General features: G+C 37.8%; 1 protein-coding gene across 1 annotated transcript in view; it reads right to left on the bottom strand.

The window, feature by feature from the left end:
- cyst (rho guanine nucleotide exchange factor 18 cysts) overlaps positions 1-21,668 on the bottom strand; it is a 642,386-nt gene that overhangs the window by 60,440 nt on the left and 560,278 nt on the right. Inside the window, 5 exon segments of the mRNA XM_071683416.1 lie at positions 1,085-1,281; positions 7,819-7,851; positions 13,431-13,504; positions 14,062-14,173; positions 17,045-17,120. Coding sequence (XP_071539517.1) covers positions 1,085-1,281; positions 7,819-7,851; positions 13,431-13,504; positions 14,062-14,173; positions 17,045-17,120 — 492 coding nt within the window.

Here is a 21,668-nt window from a genome sequence, read left to right as displayed (position 1 = left end):
AACAATTAAGTAGCAAACATGACAAAGTTCACCTATTGCAACAATGAGATCGAAGTAACTTTCAGTTATGTTATTTAATACCTGACACAAGGCAACTAGTAACTAAAAGTAACATGAGTGAAGATTTAGAGGGTAAATAAGTCACATAACACTACTTGCATCAAAAGCAGCTGTGTTGTCTGGCTGTTAGCAAGCCATAATGTGGTCTTCCGATCACCAGGGAGCAACAACCGAGATCTCTTTGTTCAATATTTTTTCAAAGTAAAAATGATAAATAATATTCACCACAATAACATCTATGAGAAAGTGATTTGCTAAACACAATACATGTTCAAGTAATCTGGGACTCAAGGACAAATGAGAAAAAACCGTAAGTGAAATACGACAAACCAAACGAACACAAAGAAACAAAATAAAACAAACAACTATGTATATCATAAATAAAAAACACAGAGTGAAAGCCTTCAGGCCTTTATGGAGCTTCATATATCTTGGGCCTAAGAGCAATATTGTATGCAAGAAGCTGTGTCATGTGACATATAATGCTACAATGACCCTGAAAAAAAGTAAACAAGTGCTCTTTCCAGAAGGAACATCATTAACATCTTCCTCAGGTAAGAGATATAATACAAAATTCTCCAAGAACAAAAGAACAGAGAATATCTCTCTTCAGACTGAGAAATAAATATCTTGCCCAATGAAAGATTTACACTGGAATTGTACAGTATCCTGATGTTTGTCTTTGCATAACTGTCACTCAAAAAGGTTAAATGCACTGAAAAATATTCAAGTCCAATAAAAATAAGATAACTCTGGAAGGATACAACCTCTTCATATCCTCATGGTTACACTTATCATATAGGAGTGGTCAGTGCAAACTTGCAACATCTACCACTTTTCTGTGCACCATCCACCCATAAATCTGGATTACAGAAAAGCTGGGAAAACCAATCTAAGATTCTCCATCGGATGGAAAAATTTAAGAAGCTAATGATTGGTAAATGATTCTTACTCTCAATCCCATTCCCCCTTCAGGGAGTTCTGGCAAGAACCAGAAAAGAAGATAACTTCTTTCCACTCCTACCTTGGTGAAGAAACACTGGTGGGGCGGGTGGGTGATGAGGAGTGAGCTGCTGATGACCTAGACCTGGACACAGCTGTCTGCTGCGACTTTGCAGATGACCCCGAAGAGACACCCGTGCCTGAGACTGCATAAGATCCAAGACTTGCACTCTTCGTAGTGTTGGTCAGCCCACTAGTGCCACCTGGTTTCTGAATGACCTGGTAGAGAAAGGATAGACTCATACATTATTTATGGTATATAAAGAGAAATGAAAAAATATGATATCTGGAAGGCAATGGAGGAAGGAAATAATATAGATATATAGACATAAATCTACACTAAATGAAAATAAAAACTAAGCATAAAGTCCTCAGATGAAAGAAGACATGGAAAAACCTAACTACATTTGAAAAACTGTGCTCCTATATACATATGAGTACTGATAGGGTACATAAAAATGTGACTAGATGCCCTGGAGATAACGGTAAAGACAAAGGTTTGAGGGAAAACTGGTGAAAACATGCACCAAAAAAATCAAAATGAATAGATACAGATGATGCAAGAAGAATGCAGAAGAGCAAGCATGGAATAATAGCTTGGAAACTGGTCAAGTGTATGATCTGTTTTTGGTTGGACGTGTGTATAACAGCAAACACATCATGAGTGCATAATGTGCATATACCTGAATATCAAACATACCTCAGGTAAATGATGCACATACAACTAAACATAGCAAATATACTACTAATTAATGTTGCATACACAATGGCACATCAAATACATCAAATAATTATGAAGCAGACATAATTATACACTAAATATATCACAGGGCCATGGTGTGGAACTATATGCAAAGCATACCACAGAAGCATGAATTAAGGCCAGTATACACAAAAAACTTAACATTGCTTACAGTAACACTTGAGATTTTATTGACAGTTCTCTTCAAATCATCGATTGTAACTTTTATTTCTACAACCTAAGAAAAAACAGAGCAAACAGGCTGAAATGCATTCTCAGTGTGCTTTGCCTGAACCAAGGGTAGTCTAGATGAATACCTTGACATTACTTACAGAAATTCCTGAAATCTTATTGAAAGCTCTTTCAAATAATCAAACATAACTCTTTTCATTACTAGTACTAAAGGAAAAACACAGTAGACAGGTAGAAGTGCATCTTAGGTGTGCCTTGCCTGTTTGCTCTCCTTAACAATGAAAGAATCATGACAGTGGCATGCTCTGGGTAGGATGAAGCAGAGGTTGGAGTATCAGTTCTCATTTCTACCAAATCATATAAAAGTACGGCTTAATTTACAGACAGTTATGATGAATACAATATGGGAATAAAGTTTATCACTGTCCATTCTTATGAAAGCTTAATTTTGGAACCAATATCTTAAATTTGTTATTAGTTCATACATTCAAAACTGGTAATTTGATAATAATAAGAACATAATTCGCTGTACAAATAATCAACAGTAATACTACTTCCTCTAGTAAACTGATAGACAACACACATGCCTACCTTTAACCTTCAGCCAACTAAAACGTGGCCTTGGACTATATAACTAAAGGGTTAAACATTGTAAAATGTGCCCTTTCCCAACAAAGGGATATCAGTTATAAGTGAACAGCCACAGAGTGAACTATATAAAGCCTTAAACCACAATCCTGTTACTTCAAATACAAAAATGGCTGTATGTAGCAGCTGCATCACCAGTCCATCCATAAAAAGTACATTTCATGAAAGCAAAACTGTGTAAGAGATAAGCACACAGACACTATTGTTTTCGAAATAACAGGACAGTGTTTTGAGGCTCTCATCAGATTGCTCCCATGATGGTGACAATTATCATCATATCTAGTTTTCTACAGCCTTTACCACAGCATTTGTTTTGTCTCTTACAATAGTTATTCTTTGGTGTGAAAAATGTAACAAGTCCCAGTGGGAACTTCTTTATTAACTCCTACCCTGTACTAGGGGGGGGGAACTCATGACTGACAAACAGCTAATTTGTTTATAATTTCATCTTGAAAAAGCTGCAGGTTTAAGACAAAGGAAAACAGTTACAGGGAGGTAATTTAAATCATGATGGTAAAACCAACAAAAGATGCAAGGAAGGACCATATTCACTCATATAACAAGTTCTACGACCACAGTGACAACGAGGAACGGAGCAAAGAGAAGTCATTTTGGGATAAGAAATACAGCAAGGCTTCAGGTTACCATATTTCAAGTTTTGACACTTCAAATTCATGACACTTTAGAATTAGTGGGCACTCCATCAACTTAAAACACTGTGCTTTGACTTGCAACACACTGGTAAAAGCAAATCTCTATATCTATCTATACACTGTTAACATCCAAAAGAATATTTTCTTTTATAATATATCACCATAATCTGAGGTGTGTGTGTACTTTTCATGCATATCTTAGTCATGCCACTGCAAAATACCACAATATTTCTAACTAACCAACTGGCAAAATATGTTTGTTTACGTTCATTGCCACACCCATTATTCATAACATCCACATAAAGTGTAGATATTTTGATAAGTCTGGAGGTCATCCACCTCATCCATTGCTGGATAAGATGATTTTGGAGGTGACACAGACAAGCCTAGTAAATTCTGTCTTCCTCGAAGTAGATCCCATCAAAAAAATTTTCACTGCCTTAATCTCTCATAACCATATTTTTGGGTAAGTCTATCATATATCATCAGTATTACCTGTGATAAAGTAACAGATATTGAATCACATAATTCAGAGCAGAATGTAGATAACTCCAATGTCCTCTCCTCTTCCTCCTAGTAACCCTGAGTCCAACCTATTCCACTCAAGTTGTATCTAAAGCTCTCATGACTGTGTTTTCAGTATAGTACCTTTTTCAGTAAGTTTTCATTACATATTACCTAAATTATGTCTTGACAGATGACAGTATAAGGGTGGCAAGGTAATTTCTTTTGGGGGGACAGCATGATCAATCCATAAGTTACAATGGAAAATATATAGATGAGACTGTAACTCCTCTTACATCAATACTTTGACCCATTACAGATTCGACCTGCAACAGGTTCCAAGAATGTAACCCTGTTGCAATATGTAGCCTTACAATGAGCATGACAGTTGACCAAGGTTGATTACAACAATGGTTGTTAAACTACTTATAAACTCAGGAAGAAAGGATTTTGAGTGGCACATAAACAGGGAACAGAGGATTAAGTGAAAGGCACAAAGAAGCAGGTCTTTCAAACATATTCTGCAATCTTTCTTGTACAGGTATGTGTTGAGCAATATTTCTTGTAATACTATGTGAATGGGGCATTACTAGACTCTGCCTGCCCACTGTTATACTGTCAGTGAAAAGTTACCCTCAGCTAGGTTGTATCATGGGAACACAAACGAGTTGAAGAAAACCTCACACCACTATGGATTTTGGGTTGCTGTAGTTCCCATGGGGTCATACCTTACCCTAAGGCGATTTCTTTACATCTTTAACTATGTGATAATACAAGGATGTCTAAAAACTATCAACTAAGAAAAATACATTAAATATATTGCAGATGTAAACTAGTTGTATACAATATGTATCTGCAAATGAAGAAATTATAAAGCAAGAAATCAACAAAATACAAAACATAATAGCCAGATAAAATATGGCTCTGAGGTCTACATGTGTAACTCACCCATGAAGCCAGAGTAAAAAAAATTCATGATAAGGTTCAACTTGAGATAGCCTATAACGTTTGGTACACAAAAAATGTACATACATATCTTTTTTCGTTCAAACTATTCACCATTTCCCGCGTTAGCGAGGTAGCGTTAAGAACAGAGGACTGGGCCTTTGAGGGAATATCCTCACCTGGCCCCCTTCTCTAATCCTTCTTTTGGAAAATTGAAAAAAAAAAAAAGAAAAAAAAGAGAGAGGGGAGGATTTTCAGCCCCCTGCTCCCTCACCTTTTAGTCGCCTTGTACGACACGCAGGGAATACGTGGGAAGTATTCTTTCTCCCCTATCCCCAGGGATATCTATATATATATGATTTTCCAAAAGAAGGAACAGAGAAGGGGGCCAAGTGAGGATATTTCCTCAAAGGCCCGGTCCTCTGTTCTTAACGCTAACTCACTAATGAGGGAAATGGCGATTAGTTTGAAAAAAAAAAAAAAAAAAAAAAATATATATATATATATATATATATATATATATATATATATATATATATATATATATATATATATATACACAAAGAATAACCACATATGTATGCAAGGGATATGTACTGACACATGGAGGACTTTTTGGTGTATGAGAGGGGACCTACAGGAACTTGCGATGATTGTACAGGTGTACAAACAAGGACCAAGATGAGTACACATGGAACTGAGGTGTATGCAAAGGGTAGCAAAAAAGGAAAACATGAGGAGCTATAAATGTACATTGGGTGTGCCCACAGATTTACTTAAGAGAATCTGCAGGTATACATGAGGTGCCTATAAGTATACATTAAGGACCTATAAATGTACATGAATGCTATCTATAAGTATACATGAAACCTATTGGTGTCCATGAGGGACCTAAGATGTGCAAGAGGAGATATTTATGCAGATTTATGATAAGAAAAAGTACAAGTATACACAAAGGGCCTACTTGTGCGTGTTATCTGTGCACATGGTACACTTATGATAAACAAAAGACATACCAGTAGACAAGGGGACCAACAAATGTAAATAGGGAAACTTACACTGTAAATAAAGTGGCGAATGAAAGTACACAAGACAAACAAAAAAGGTGAAGATGAAGCAATCTAAAGGTACATAAAAGGGGACCTACAGGAATAAACAAGTTGACAAACAAGTCCATGTAGCAACAGACAAAAGAAAATCATAGAAACAACTATCTTCCCTGATTTTGGGGAAAATGTACAGTCTGTGAAACTTGTTAACAGGTGGAGGGCCTGGTACTCATGAAACAAGTTGCCAGTTCACCATTTACTGTTCAGCAGACAGGTTTCCAAATAATGAATATTGATCATGCTTGAATGCTGCAAAACATTATCCAAATGGGAACCTGAAACTTCCACCTAATCAGGTATACCAACCAATGACATGCTGACTCTAGTCGAGTCTCGCAATGTTTTGATAGTTTTAACTAATCATCAAACAAAACAGTGAAGATAGCTGTGTCAGATTATACATGAGGAATTCAATATAAGAGAAGATATGCTGTTGAAATAGTTTGGACATATAGAATGAATGAGTGAGGAAAAGTTGACAAAGAGGATGTATGCGTCAGAGGTGGAGGGAACAAGAAACGGGACACCAGATTGGAGGTGGAAGGATGGAGTGAAAAAGATTTTGAGCAATTGAGGCCTGAACATGCAGGAGGGTGACAGGCATGCAAGGAATAGAGTGAGCTGGAACGATGAGGTATACCGGGGTCAACATGCTGTCAGTGGATTGAACCTGGGCATGTGAAACGTCTGGAGTAAACCATGGAAATGTCTGTTGGGCCTGGATGTGGATAGGGAGCTGTAGTTTTGATGTGTTACACATGACAGCTAGAGACAGAGTATGAACGAATGTGGCCTTTTTTATCTGTTTTCCAGGCACTAACTCGTTGAAGTGGAGGACAGCAATGCTGTTTCCTATGGGGAGGGGTGGCACCAAGAATGGATTGAAGGCAAGCAAGTATGAATATGTACATGTGTTATATGTATGTGCATGTGTATGTATATCTATGTAAATGTGTATATGTTGATATGTAAATATATGTGTATGTATATGTACGTGTATGGGCATTTACATGTATGTATATGTACATGAGTGGATGGCTTGTTCCTCATCTGTTTCCTGCTTCCCTCACATACATCATTCCCCTATTTCACTCCCTCCAGCACTCTCCCACTCTATTTCCCTATATCACAGGTGGTTTACACAAGGATATCTACAGATGAATGCTATGGGACATAAAGCTTTCATAAGACGGCATAATGGTGTATATCATGGAGCCTAGAAAAATATGATAAAAGATCATTTGATATGCAAGAGGGGTACAAAAGACATAAAGAAGCAGGAACTACAAATAAACCTGAGCGGGATTACAGGTGTACACAAACAGGAACTAATATGTAGAAAAACAAGATCTAGAAAAATATAAGGGGGGTCTAAGGATGTACATGTGGGGAACTACATGTGCACACAAGCAAGACTAACGTGTTAAATAAGACAACTACAAATGTACGTGAAAAGAACATAAAGAAGTACACTGAGAGGACTAAACATGTACACATATAGATGTGCATAAGGCAAATTACAGAAAGTAGTACCAAAAGGAACAGATGGTTGAGCGGTAATGAGTGGGGGATACATGAATAGGAAAAAAAAAAGAAAATAGAAGAAATGGTAAAGGGGTTGTAACAATGAGTAGACAGGTTAAAGCAAAGAATGAATGAGCACATCCGGGGATGGAGGAGACTTAACAAGGAATTAGCAGAGTAAGGCAAGAGAGATACTTCAGGCTGTGGTAAGAAACACCACAAATCGGAAGGGGTAAAATGGGGTGGACATGTACATGTTGAAAAAAAGTGGGTTTACTTCATATGGGTGGACTGAGTACAAGGAGTGAAAATTGTATCCCCAGGCATCAAGGACTTATATCATAAGAAACAGAATAGGGTATAATAAGGGGTTCAAGTACAACATAAGCAGGGAATGCACAAAGGGCTTGGGGGGGTGGGGGCTACGTGTTGGGCTCACCAGCGTCGTGAGTCCTGCCGCCAACTGGATATGCTAGAACAAACAAGTGAGCATCAGCAACCATCTCTCTACCACCATACATCATAAACCATACTCAAAGATACTACACAATATACTTTATGAAAAATGTGTGTGTGTGTGTGTGTGTGTGTTTGTGCATTATCACCATCTGTGTTTTATGGCTGGAGAGTTATGTGCTTAATTATCTATTTGCACTGTACAGGGAGGGAGTCTCACACTCATGGGCCCTATCACCTGAACATTTCCTACTATCATATTACTTTTTATATTTCTATGCCTTTCACTAGTGACATCTTGAACAGTATTTAAAGAGGTATGTCAAGTGTATGTGCACATATTTTCAGCTTATTTGGTGACATCTTATCGGGACCATGAGCCTTGAATGGATCAAGAACCTTTTGTATTCTGTTAATGTCAATTCTAAGTATCTCAATGCTACAACCTCCTCCTCATTCCATCTCATTGGTATAAGGATTACAGTGTCTTCCACCATGAAAACACTTCTGAACATGTCATTCAGTTCCTCATATATACCTGCATCATCCTCTATAACCCTTCCCTCTGAATTCCTTTTTCTATTTAGTTGCTCAATGACCAACAATTTACTCCTGATGAATTTACAGAAAAATCTTGGATTTTCTTCTTCCTTGTACACAGTATTCTTTTCAGTTTCTTCTTTGCTCCTTTTCTAGACTGCCACACTTGTTTCCTGCTCTCTCAATCCTTATAAATGCTGGCTGGCTGGAGTAATGCCTATATCTTTCCTACAACACATCTCAAAACTCCTTTGTTTTCTGATTTCTTTTAATGAAAAAGTTTTCCTTCTAAACCTACCCTTTGCACCAGGCCATAGGTACTCATTCCTTCTTCTCTGTAAATTCCTCAGAACCTTTAACCAAAATGCCTTGGTACCTAGCCACTGAAATTCACTTCCAATTTTAAGTTACCAAGTTACCAAATGAGCTTTGTGGTTTCCACAATTATATTTCCTCTCTAAATTGAGTTTAACTCTGCTTTTTTTAACATCCTCACTTACAAATAATCAAACCTGAGCATCACATGATCACTTTTTCCAATGGGTGTGTCATCTATGATATTCTCAATATCTATTCTAGAATGTGTAATGATAAGATCTTGTAATGATACCGCATTAGATCCTTGTGTTCAATACCATAATGCAATTAGAGATTTTCTTGCATACACAACAAAGATATATATATATATATATATATATATTTTTTTTTTTTATTATACTTTGTCGCTGTCTCCCGCGTTTGTGAGGTAGCGCAAGGAAACAGACGAAAGAAATGGCCCAACCCCCCCCCATACACATGCATATACATACGTCCACACACGCAAATATACATACCTACACAGCTTTCCATGGTTTACCCCAGACGCTTCATATGCCTTGCTTCAATCCACTGACAGCACGTCAACCCCGGTATACCACATCGCTCCAATTCACTCTATTCCTTGCCCTCCTTTCACCCTCCTGCATGTTCAGGCCCCGATCACACAAAATCTTTTTCACTCCATCTTTCCACCTCCAATTTGGTCTCCCTCTTCTCCTTGTTCCCTCCACCTCCGACACATATATCCTCTTGGTCAATCTTTCCTCACTCATCCTCTCCATGTGCCCAAACCACTTCAAAACACCCTCTTCTGCTCTCTCAACCACGCTCTTTTTATTTCCACACATCTCTCTTACCCTTACATTACTCACTCGATCAAACCACCTCACACCACACACTGTCCTCAAACATCTCATTTCCAGCACATCCATCCTCCTGCGCACAACTCTATCAAACATACCCACTTTTGCTTTCCGAGATAATGTTCTCGACTATATATATATATATATATATATATATATATATATATATATATATATATATATATATATATATATATATGTGTACGTGTAGGAAGAGAGGAAAGTGATTGGTTCTCAGTGAATGTAGGTTTGCGGCAGGGGTGTGTGATGTCTCCATGGTAGTTTAATTTGTTTATGGATGGGGTTGTTAGGGAGGTGAATGCAAGAGTTTTGGAAAGAGGGGCAAGTATGAAGTCTGTTGGGGATGAGAGAGCTTGGGAAGTGAGTCAGTTGTTGTTCACTGATGATACAGCGCTGGTGGCTGATTCATGTGAGAAACTGCAGAAGCTGGTGACTGAGTTTGGTAAAGTGTGTGAAAGAAGAAAGTTAAGAGTAAATGTGAATAAGAGCAAGGTTATTAGGTACAGTAGGGTTGAGGGTCAAGTCAATTGGGAGGTGAGTTTGAATGGAGAAAAACTGGAGGAAGTGAAGTGTTTTAGATATCTGGGAGTGGATCTGGCAGCGGATGGAACCATGGAAGCGGAAGTGGATCATAGGGTGGGGGAGGGGGCGAAAATTCTGGGAGCCTTGAAGAATGTGTGGAAGTCGAGAACATTATCTCGGAAAGCAAAAATGGGTATGTTTGAAGGAACAGTGGTTCCAACAATGTTGTATGGTTGCGAGGCGTGGGCTATGGATAGAGTTGTGCGCAGGAGGATGGATGTGCTGGAAATGAGATGTTTGAGGACAATGTGTGGTGTGAGGTGGTTTGATCGAGTAAGTAACGTAAGGGTAAGAGAGATGTGTGGAAATAAAAAGAGCGTGGTTTAGAGAGCAGAAGAGGGTGTTTTGAAATGGTTTGGGCACATGGAGAGAATGAGTGAGGAAAGATTGACCAAGAGGATATATGTGTCGGAGGTGGAGGGAACAAGGAGAAGAGGGAGACCAAATTGGAGGTGGAAAGATGGAGTGAAAAAGATTTTGTGTGATCGGGGCCTGAACATGCAGGAGGGTGAAAGGAGGGCAAGGAATAGAGTGAATTGGAGCGATGTGGTATACCGGGGTTGACGTGCTGTCAGTGGATTGAATCGGGGCATGTGAAGCGTCTGGGGTAAACCATGGAAAGCTGTGTAGGTATGTATATTTGGTCTCCCTCTTCTCCTCGTTCCCTCCACCTCCGACACATATATTCTCTTGGTCAATCTTTCCTCACTCATTCTCTCCATGTGCCCGAACCATTTCAAAACACCCTCTTCTGCTCTCTCAACCACGCTCTTTTTATTTCCACACATCTCATATATATATATATATATATATATATATATATATATATATATATATCTCCAGGACTCTCTGCCACCATGAGTATACAACTTCTCTCCACTTATCTCTTTATAACTGAAATCCCCATTATCAGCACTCTACCATCTCTGTAAACTGCTTCTTCTACTGCTTCATGTACCACCCTAATTGTTTCTTTCTTATCATTGTGTATTTGTTCTGAATTACTGGAATTCTATGGAGGATTACATCAACACCAATTTGCACTTCTTTACTACAGTTATTCTTCCCATATTTGTTCTGGATTACTGGAATTCTATGGAGGATTACACCAACACCAATTTGCACTTCTTTCCTACAGTTATTCTTCCCATTATGTACTATCTGTATGGGCCATCTTTCACTACTTTCTGAAACCTAATGTTATCTCTTAGTAGGAGTGACTATTCCCCCCCCCCCTTGTCTTCATTTTTTCTCTTTGCTATTATTCACCTCTCTAGACAGAGCATATAAGATCTTATATCTTTAGTAGGCTTTGTTTCCATAACTTCTACAAAATCATATGTTTCCCTTGCAATTCAAAAAGTCCAGCTTTTTACCACTTACTAATAATCCATCAACATCTGTGTATGTGTTTATGTCTGTGTCTGTAAGAATATGGCAAATCATCATACAACCTAAATGTATCATAAGAATAATTCAGTGCAAAGAGAGATCAGTTTAAGGCTTAACATAATGAATCCCTGCACAGTACAAGTAAGAAAATTAAGTATCCCAATATATAGATCTTCCTGTTGACTTTTAATAAAAAATCTACTACTAATCAATGAATGATTACTAACTATTGGTTCATAATTCACTCCAGGGAATTTCTTCTATTAGTCCTAGTAACAATATTATTATACAGTTAGACATTATGAGAGTGAGTACATACAAGTAACATATGCTGCACTGGTTTGTATTGTTCTTGGAGTGTGAATAATGTGAAGCACTTGATGTTTTGTACATGAAACAACACAACTTTCATGCTGCACACACTAACATACCTTACTTGTGTCATAACAAACAATGCCCTATAATTACCAAAACACCTAAAATGCCACAATCTTTTACACATGTCAATATTACGAAAACAAAAGAAGTTTATATTCTATGCAGTTAGTAGAGCATTGTCTTGTGTTGAACAGAGAAATTAATTTTGAAGATTCATTCAGAACCAAAGGATAAGATTTCTTAGAATAAAAGCATTAAACCATTAAGATATTACATCCTGAGACTTTGTCTTAAAAATATCAATCAAATTCACAGTAAACTGAAGCGTACAAGCAGATCTTTAACTTTTATTATTTTTGTATAATGACAGTTTATGAGAAAGGTGTGGTAGTAAGTTTAGTCTGACTGTGAGGGTTAATCAGGGTGCACTGAAATGATTTGGGTATATGGGGAGAATCAGTGAAGATAGACTAACTAAGAGGATAAGTGTGTCAGAAAGAGAGGGAGTAAGGGGAAAGGGGAGTCTGAGAAGGAGATGGAAGGATGGAGTGAAGAAGGCTTTGGGTTAGGGCTTGAATGTTCAGGAGGGTGAGAGACATTCAACAGATGGAACGAACTGAATCAATGTTCTGCGAATGGGCTATACCTGGGGAGGTGAAAAGAAGACAAACCTTGATGGTCTGTGGTGCTTGGCTGTGGCTGACGGGCTCTGGTTTGGTTCATTATGCACAGCAGCTAGAGACTGGATGTATGCAAGTGAGGCCAATGTTGATTTGTTCCTGATACTACCTCATTACGGCAGGAAAGGCAGTTAGGTGGGAATTTTTTTTTATTTACACTGTCTTTGTTAAGTATTTAAAGGCTCTGTATTCAATGTCTGCATGAAATTCAGCTCAGTTTGTGTAAATAAGCTCAAGTATCACATCACCTTTGCCCAAAAGAGTAAGTAAACTTTGCTGTTACAGTTGTAGCTTTATCTGCTAAATTCTTGACAAAGATGCTTGAGCATACATTCATTTCCAAATGGAAACTTTCAACAGTATCTTCATTAACAATGGTACAAATGTCAGAGGACCAAAAATTAGTGTTTGAATATCTAGTAATAACCTCGCTGAGAAGACCAGGTCCAAAACTACTTCTTTAGTATGGAAGGAGTCCTAGATATCCAAAAGGACTTTTCTTTCCAAGGGTTGGAAAATTTTCTACTTCAAGATCATGCCAGATTTTCATATCACCTTCAAGGGTTTAGGCTTCAAGGCCTAAGCAAGTGGGTTCACCCTCAGCCATGATGAATCCTTTTCTATGAAACATACTTCACTGACAAATGCTCTACCATATGGAGAAAATAAAAATCATATTTCAATCATTAAATTAAAGTATTTACTAAAATATAACTTTAAAAATGCACGCAAACACATGCAGACACACGCATGAACAATCAACCAATCAAGGGCAATGCTGCACAAATGGTACGATGTCATCAATTCACCAATGCTCTTACCTTGGGGTTCTTGAGCTTAGAGCAGTCAGAGATCTGGACTTTGCAGGAATTCTCATGCACACAAACTTGGCAAGCTGCAGAGATAAAACCATTATTAGTCTTGTTGAAAACAGCTGCTGGAAACAAACTGCCTTTAAAACAACAGAAGAAATAACCTTCCTCTCTTCCTTTTCTTAACTATCTCATAGTATTCCCTCATTCAACCCCCTCCAGTGATACCTCTGTCCTTTTTCAAAGGCACTTCAGCTCATTTGTAATGATACTTCCTCCACCTTCTTTAAAGAAAAACACAAAGAAAGATATCCATACCTGTGTTACACATAATTTAGGACTTCTGTCATTTTCTCCAAAAAAAATGAGAAAAAATAAAAATAAAACAAAAACATCAATCAATACTCATCAAAGTACTGCACATTGATGGCACACAACAAGGGGCTTTTCTTGGTTGTTCAAAAACCTATGTCTTCCATTTTACCTCCAAATGGACCATTAATTAACTCCCACTATAGTTTTCTCTATCAATGAAAGGTTGAATTATCATGAATGAGCACACTATGAAGAAAGATAAATTTCACAAAAAGCTGAAGTTTATGTTCTTGCCTCTCACGCAAGAAATGGAGGTGTTACTTACTCTCACAACGGAGAGCAGGCTTGTTGGTCATGGGCTTGCTGCAGACATCACAGGTGGCAGAGTTGCTGTAGCAGACCGATACAAACTGGTGAGAGGTCTTCTTCGCCTTGTCCTGAAAGAAAAACAAGTATGCATCAAGTACAGGTCTTATTCTGTTACTGTAACTTGTCTCAAGAACTGGGCATGGGGACTAAGAAGGCAGAGGAGGAAGAAGAGGGATGAGCAATAGGAAGACAGAGAAAGGAGGTATGAGCACTAAAATAACAGAAAAGGTAGAGGAAGACAAGAAGAAGCAAGATGATTAAGAAAATGAAAAAACAGAGTAAAGAGAAGTAAAGATTAATGATGATTAATATCAAAAGGAGTACAAGGAGAAATAATAAATGACATGAAAAGAGGAAATGGAGGAATATGAGCAAAAACAGCAAGAACATAAGATTACAGGGAGGAAAAAAGAATTAGTAATAAAGAGATGGTATAACAGGAGGATGAGAAACAAGAGCATGAACAGAGGAATGAGGATAGGGGGGAGTAAAAATAACTGACAAGGCAAACAGGATGAAGAAAATGGTAACAAGAAGCAAAGACAACAAATTTGGAGGAATACAATGAAAATGAAAAGCATGACAGATCCCTACCTCTTATCATATTACTTCATGCAGCCAACCTATTAGATACAATCATAATGAGTATGGAAGTGGGTAACACTGGTGTTTCCTCATACCTTATATTCTCACACATAAAGTCTGAAATGAAGTTGAAAACACAGTGATCATAACAACATTATACTGAAGTGACAATGAGCTATGATGCTAACACAGCCCATCAAAGGGAAAGGTTGATATAACACAGGAATATAACTAGGCTGAAATCCAAAACACAATATCCTGATGGATGGTTACACACTACAGCTGTGCCTATACCATAATTGAGAGTGGTTGTGTGGGGTCATTTTCTATTAAACCATAAACTAGTCTGTGAGTACGGGTCAATTTCCATGGCTACACCATATCAGCCTAATTATGAAGGTTTCCTTTCTGTGACTAGACCTTAACTTAACCTGGTTCATAAGTTTCAGTTTGGCTGTAAAGACAATCAACATAAGGGCACAGCTATGCTCATCTATCCTCCAGCATTGGGAAGACTTGTTCACTCTCAACACCATCCAATCCATGCCAGCTGACTCAACTTCCTTACCTATATAACTATAACACAAACATAGCAACTCACCCTCTAAAACCTCACCATCTCACATAATGAAGTCTTAAAGGTTCACCTAACATACCTCAGGGATATGCAAGATTCAAATATTGGAAGACTCATCAGTTTCACCATTGGAAATGAAATTTAATGATAATGTCAAGGCATAACTTCCTAGTCTCTCTGATAATAAAGGTGATTTATGATGATCCCAAGGAGGCCTGAGGGGTTGTTGGTGGCAGCGATAATAATGATGGTGATGGTAATGAAGAAGGAAGAAGTGCTGGTGGTGGAGGGAAGATGGAGGTGGATGAAAAATGAAGATATTTTGGTGAATGCCTTGGAGGCAATGGTAAGAAGGATGGTGCTGATTATGTCATAAACATCAAAATTCACTGGTGAAATAAAAGGAAGTGAAGAATGGGATTGGTATATGGAAAGCACATGAACTACAAGACAATGGAGTCTGGGCAGAAAAGATGGGTTCATGGGGAAATAAGTGAGCACATGAAAAAAAAAAAACAGATAATAGAAGTTATGATGGTCTAACGTGAGGTTACTGAACACAAGAGATAAACAGTTTAAAAACGATCTGGAAGGCTTGTGATGAAATTATCAACTAGAGGACAGTAATAATATTTTATTACTTTTCTAGGGGCATGGAGGTCTGATAGTATGAGTCTAAATGGATGAATGAGAACAGTAAAATGGAAGGAAGAGAGCAACATGGGTGCTATGAAATGGGAAATGTAAAGACAATGTTTTAGAGGAAGTTCAAATACAAATGAGGATTAGAAAGACTTATGAGATGCAGGGTAGGCAATTGCAATGTAAGAAGGCGAGTATGAGGGAGGATGAGATTGAGTGAGAGCTACACAAGGGAGTCATGAAGAGCTAACTATGGTATGATGAATGAGAGGAAAGGATGAGGAGGAGATGGCAAAAAGGATAAGAAATACCATATGAAAAAACACTGAATACCTGAGGTGCACTCACACACAGGTGCTAATGAAATTAGTAATTATACATGCACAAATGAAATTAGTAATTACAAATAAGTAATTATGTATACAGTTTTTTCATACTTGTTCACTGTTTTCCAGGTTAGCAAGAAAGTGTCTGGAACATATGGAGACCCTGCACTCATTTCTTCACATCCATTATCTAGCTGTTAAGTACTATACACAAAACACTGAAACATATAAACAAAAACACAAATAGACACACCCACAGAACAATATACATCAACACACACAAAAGACATACAAAGACTTACATACATATACAAACTACTGCCACAAATACATACACATAAAAAAAGGTCCATTTTGGCAAATGCTAAGTCCATCTACCGAATCACAAGTTCATCTATGCAAACTTGTTGTCCATTCCATTAAGTTTCATTGCAGTCAAAATACCACACACAGTAATCTGACATGTTGAGTACAGATCATGCATATGTTCTGGAGTTCAGTTATAGAAACATGCCAGAAAGGCTGCATACTACTGAAATTGAACACTCTGGAACAAGTGAATATTCAGACAAGTGGGAACAAAGAACAAAGGAGAGAGAGAAAGAGGAGGGGGAATTTAAATGGGAATGAACTAACAATGTAGCAGCATATGAGAAAAAAAAGGAACATTGATGTGAGCGAAGGAGGTGTCAAGATGAATACAGAAGTATGAAGAAAATGGAATGAAATAAAAGGAATGGATAAAAAGAAAGAAGTGATGACAGTGGTGTTGGAGAGTTGAGTTGGCCACACACACACCATCCTCTTACCTTCTTTTTCCTGAAGAATATGGAGCCTCTTTTTCTCCTTTTATTGGATGAGTCATCCTCATACTGGTAGTTTGACCTGTTGGGAGCACACAGGGAATGAGGATTAGTCAGTTTTCCTGCAGCCTGGTGACATGGCATGATAATCCCACCTCAAAACTGCCTGGTGACCTAACATATCCCTACCTCACAACTGCCTGGTGACCTGGCATTACCCCACTTCATAACTCTGCTAACAGCCACCAGCGACAGTTCTAACAGAAATGCATCAGTGATGTTATCATTGCCTCAAGATGTCATCTTTACTTCCTGACATCACAGTGACATAATATAATACACTCTCTGGTGACATGACCATCACACTGGGGTAAGGAGGTCACAGTAGAACCATCGGAGGATAGGCCTCCTTAAGAGTGGGGGCAGTGAGGGTCAAAGGTCAAGCACCACAAACAAGACACACTCATTTCCCACAGAGCCTCAACCCAGTAAGAGAGGCTCCAGACACAATAAACAATGCCTGCATCAGCTTCACTAACTTCCTTCCTCAAACCAACAAGAAACCACATCACTTTCCCTTTCCTCCAGAGTCTTCTGGGGGTGTAACAAATAAAGCAGAAAAACCAAGCATCCAGCAAGCCAACCACAGACTCCATAAAACCTACACCATAAACCATACATTTCTTAAAGGGAACCTTCCTCCTGTCCAACAACTTTGTCCTTCTCCACCTCTTTCTTTTTCTTTGTGGGATATTAGGATCAGAGAAACCTCCAGAAGGAAGCCAGTGTGTACATCTAATCACCTACAGTGTACTGTACAGGGGAAGGAGTTTTACTTTTGTAAAAAGAACTTTTTCTGTATGCTGTGTGTGTAAATAAATCAATAGCAGTTTACTGAATTTAGGCAGTCATTTGGCTGAAAATACACAGTTGAGGTATTATAGATTTATGTGTGTGTGTGTAAAATATGTTTTTATCATTAGCTATCACTATATGGCAAATGAGCCTTAAATTCTTCGGAACCTATCTCTTGACCTTATATATCCGACATGTTTTGTCTTCCCCAAAGTCCATAACATTTACCTCTATATTCTTGTTCTCGACTCTGGGGGCTGTTGAGGAGCTCCTGTTAGTGTGGTTTGGCTGAGAGAGAGAGAGAGAGAGAGAGAGAGAGAGAGAGAGAGAGAGAGAGAGAGAGAGAGAGAGAGAATTCTCATTTCTGAGAACATGACTCTTGGTTGGGATTCTACGATTCTCCGCAGCAAGAAAATTAAGTCGAAGTCAGACCATTTGTAATGACTAAGTTCCTTCACGTATTTTACAAAATACAAAATAATGGTTTGTCTACGTTATGTTCTATCAGATTTTTCTCTGAAACTTCTTTCCAAACATGAATAGTACAAGAAATTTGTACTTAAATTTTCTTCTCAATACAAATAACTAACATTTGTAGTACATACTAATTTGGAGGAACAGTTAGGTTAAAGATACGCATTCTTTTTTTCTAATTTCAAATTATTTTCAGTAAGACTTAAATCAACGAAGGCTGCAGTGACACAGACTTCTCATTCCCCTGCAATAGACACAGCAACTTTACTCAACAAACATTAATAAAGTGGAAAACAAACGAAAAAAAAAAATCCGATGAAAAATATCAAATCTTAAATCGCAATGTGATCTTGGGGGTTCATCTCCATCTCCCCCACAAAACACTCAGTCTTGGTACTTTCTTTGCTGCACACCTGTTCTATCATTCAGGCTGCTTAGGGCTGAGCATGACCTCTAATAACACTTACACTTAAGACCTTGTCTGGTCAAGTATACTTTTTTTTTTTTCATCATGTGACATGCGCTCACAACCACCTATAAGCGAAGGTACGATACCTGAGCCCAACGGCCTGACCCTTGGGGCATGACGGCAAGATTACCTTGAGTGCAATGATGCATATCTTAGATAAGCCTCAACCATTAAGGTCAGCGCCTACAACTGGGTTAGGAACATGCGTTCTACGGCGTCTCCAAAAATATCAAAACTAGTTAAGATGAGAGAAATCCATCTGGACTGATGTCTAGATTATATATATATATATATATATATATATATATATATATATATATATATATATACATATATATATATATATATATATTCTTTCTTTTAAACTATTCGTCATTTCCCGCGTTAGCGAGGTAGCGTTTAAGAACAGAGGACTGGGCCTTTGTGGAATATCCTCACCTGGCCCCCCTCTGTTCCTTCTTTTGGAAAATCAAAAAAAAAAATGAGAGAGGAGGATTTCCAGCCTCCCGCTCCCTCCCCTTTTAGTCGCCTAGAAGGCGACACGCAGGGAATACGTGAGAAGTATTCTTAATCCCCTATCCCCAGGGATATATATATATATATATATATATATATATATATATATATATATATATATATATATATATATATATATATTTTTTTTTTTTTAATTTATATTTATTTTGCTTTGTCGCCGTCCCCCGTGCCTGCGAGGCAGCGCAAAGAATCAGACGAAAGAAACGGCCCAACCCACCCCCACACACATGCACACACACACACATCCACACACGCAAACATACACAACCACACATCCCAACGTACACACATATATACACACACAGACACACACATATACACATATGCACACAATTCACACTATCTGCCCCTACTCACCCCCATCGCCACCACGCCACACACGGAATAACATCCCCCTCCCCCTCTCATGTGCGTGAGGCAGCGCCAGGAAAAGACAACCAAGGCCCCATTCGTTCACACTCAGTCTCCAGCTATCACGCAATAATGCCCGAAACCACAGCTCCCTTTCCACATTCAGGCCCCACAAAACTTTCCATGGTTTACCCCAGACGCTTCACATGCCCTGGTTCAATCCATTGACAGCACGTCGACCCTGGTATACCACATCGTTCCAATTCACACTATTCCTTGCATGCCTTTCACCCTCCTGCATGTTCAGGCCCCTATCACTCAAAATCTTTTTCACTCCATCTTTCCACCTCCAATTTGGTCTCCCACTTCTCGTTCCCTCCACCTCTGATGCATATATCCTCTCTGTCAATCTTTCATCACTCATTCTCTCCATGTGACCAAACCATTTCAAAACACCGATACATATATATATATTATATCTATCTTATTATACTTAGTAGCTGTCTCTCGCATATATATATATATATATATATATATATATATATATATATATATATATATATATATATATATATATATCCCTGGGGATGGGAGAGAAAGAATACTTCCCACGTATTCCCTGCGTGTCGTAGAAGGCGACTAAAAGGGGAGGGAGTGGGGGGGCCGGAAATCCTCCCCTCTCTCTTTTTTTTTTCTAATTTTCCAAAAGAAGGAGCAGAGAAGGGGGCCAGGTGAGGATATTCCCTCAAAGGCCCAGTCCTCTGTTCTTAACGCTACCTCGCTAACACGGGAAATGGCGAATAGTTTAGAAATATATATATATATATATATATATATATATATATATATATATATATATATATATATATATATATATATTTCTTCTTTTTTCTTTTAAACTATTCGCCATTTCCCGCATTAGCGAGGTAGCGTTAAGAACAGAGGACTGGGCCTTTTTTGGAATATCCTCACCTGGCCCCCTCTGTTAGTTCTTTTGGAAAATTTAAAAAAAAACGAGAGGGGAGGATTTCCAGCCCCCCGCTCCCTCCCCTTTTAGTCGCCTTCTACGACACGCAGGGAATACGTGGGAAGTATTCTTAATCCCTTATCCCCAGGGATAATATAAATATATATAATGAATATACATCAATATACACATATATATATATATATATATATATATATATATATATATATATATATATATATATATATATATATATATACATACATACATATATATTGATGTATATTCAATATAAATATATATAATGAATATACATCAATATATATATATATATATATATATATATATATATATATATATATATATATATATATATAATGTTATTCTCTGCTTTAATTGACATCATTATCAGGAATAATTGCCGGGCAGGATTCAGCTATATAAATGACTTTGTAAAAGACATTCAAATGCAGCACTGCATGATTGGTATTGGTGGCAGCTTGCAAAATTTTCGCTTTGATTAAAACTGCTTTGCATATTTAAGCATTCACAGCGATTATTCAAATCTACCTCTATCAATTTCATTATGCAAATCAATCAATCTAAACTCCAGTCTTATGCATTCGGTTTGGAATTGGAACATCATAAAGCCTCAAATCAAGTAACGAAATAATTATCATCGGAAATATAAATACTGTTGATCATACAAGCTAACTCATCCATGTTGTCAAATTTCATAAAAGATTATGAGTATTTTTATCTAGTCATATATATATATATATATATATATATATATATATATATATATATATATATATATATATATATTACGACGAAATCTACAAACCATGCAAACAGAGGTCAGAGACCACTCCAACAGAAACCAGAGACCACGCTAACGAGAACCACAGACCACTCGAACAAAAAACCACCGACCACTCCAACAGAAACCAAAAATCTCGCCAACGTTAAGTCAT

The sequence above is a fragment of the Panulirus ornatus genome, chromosome 36 (assembly GCF_036320965.1).
Source record: "Panulirus ornatus isolate Po-2019 chromosome 36, ASM3632096v1, whole genome shotgun sequence".
In the NCBI taxonomy this organism is placed as follows: domain Eukaryota; kingdom Metazoa; phylum Arthropoda; class Malacostraca; order Decapoda; family Palinuridae; genus Panulirus; species Panulirus ornatus.
This window is presented reverse-complemented; position numbering and strand designations above follow the sequence as displayed.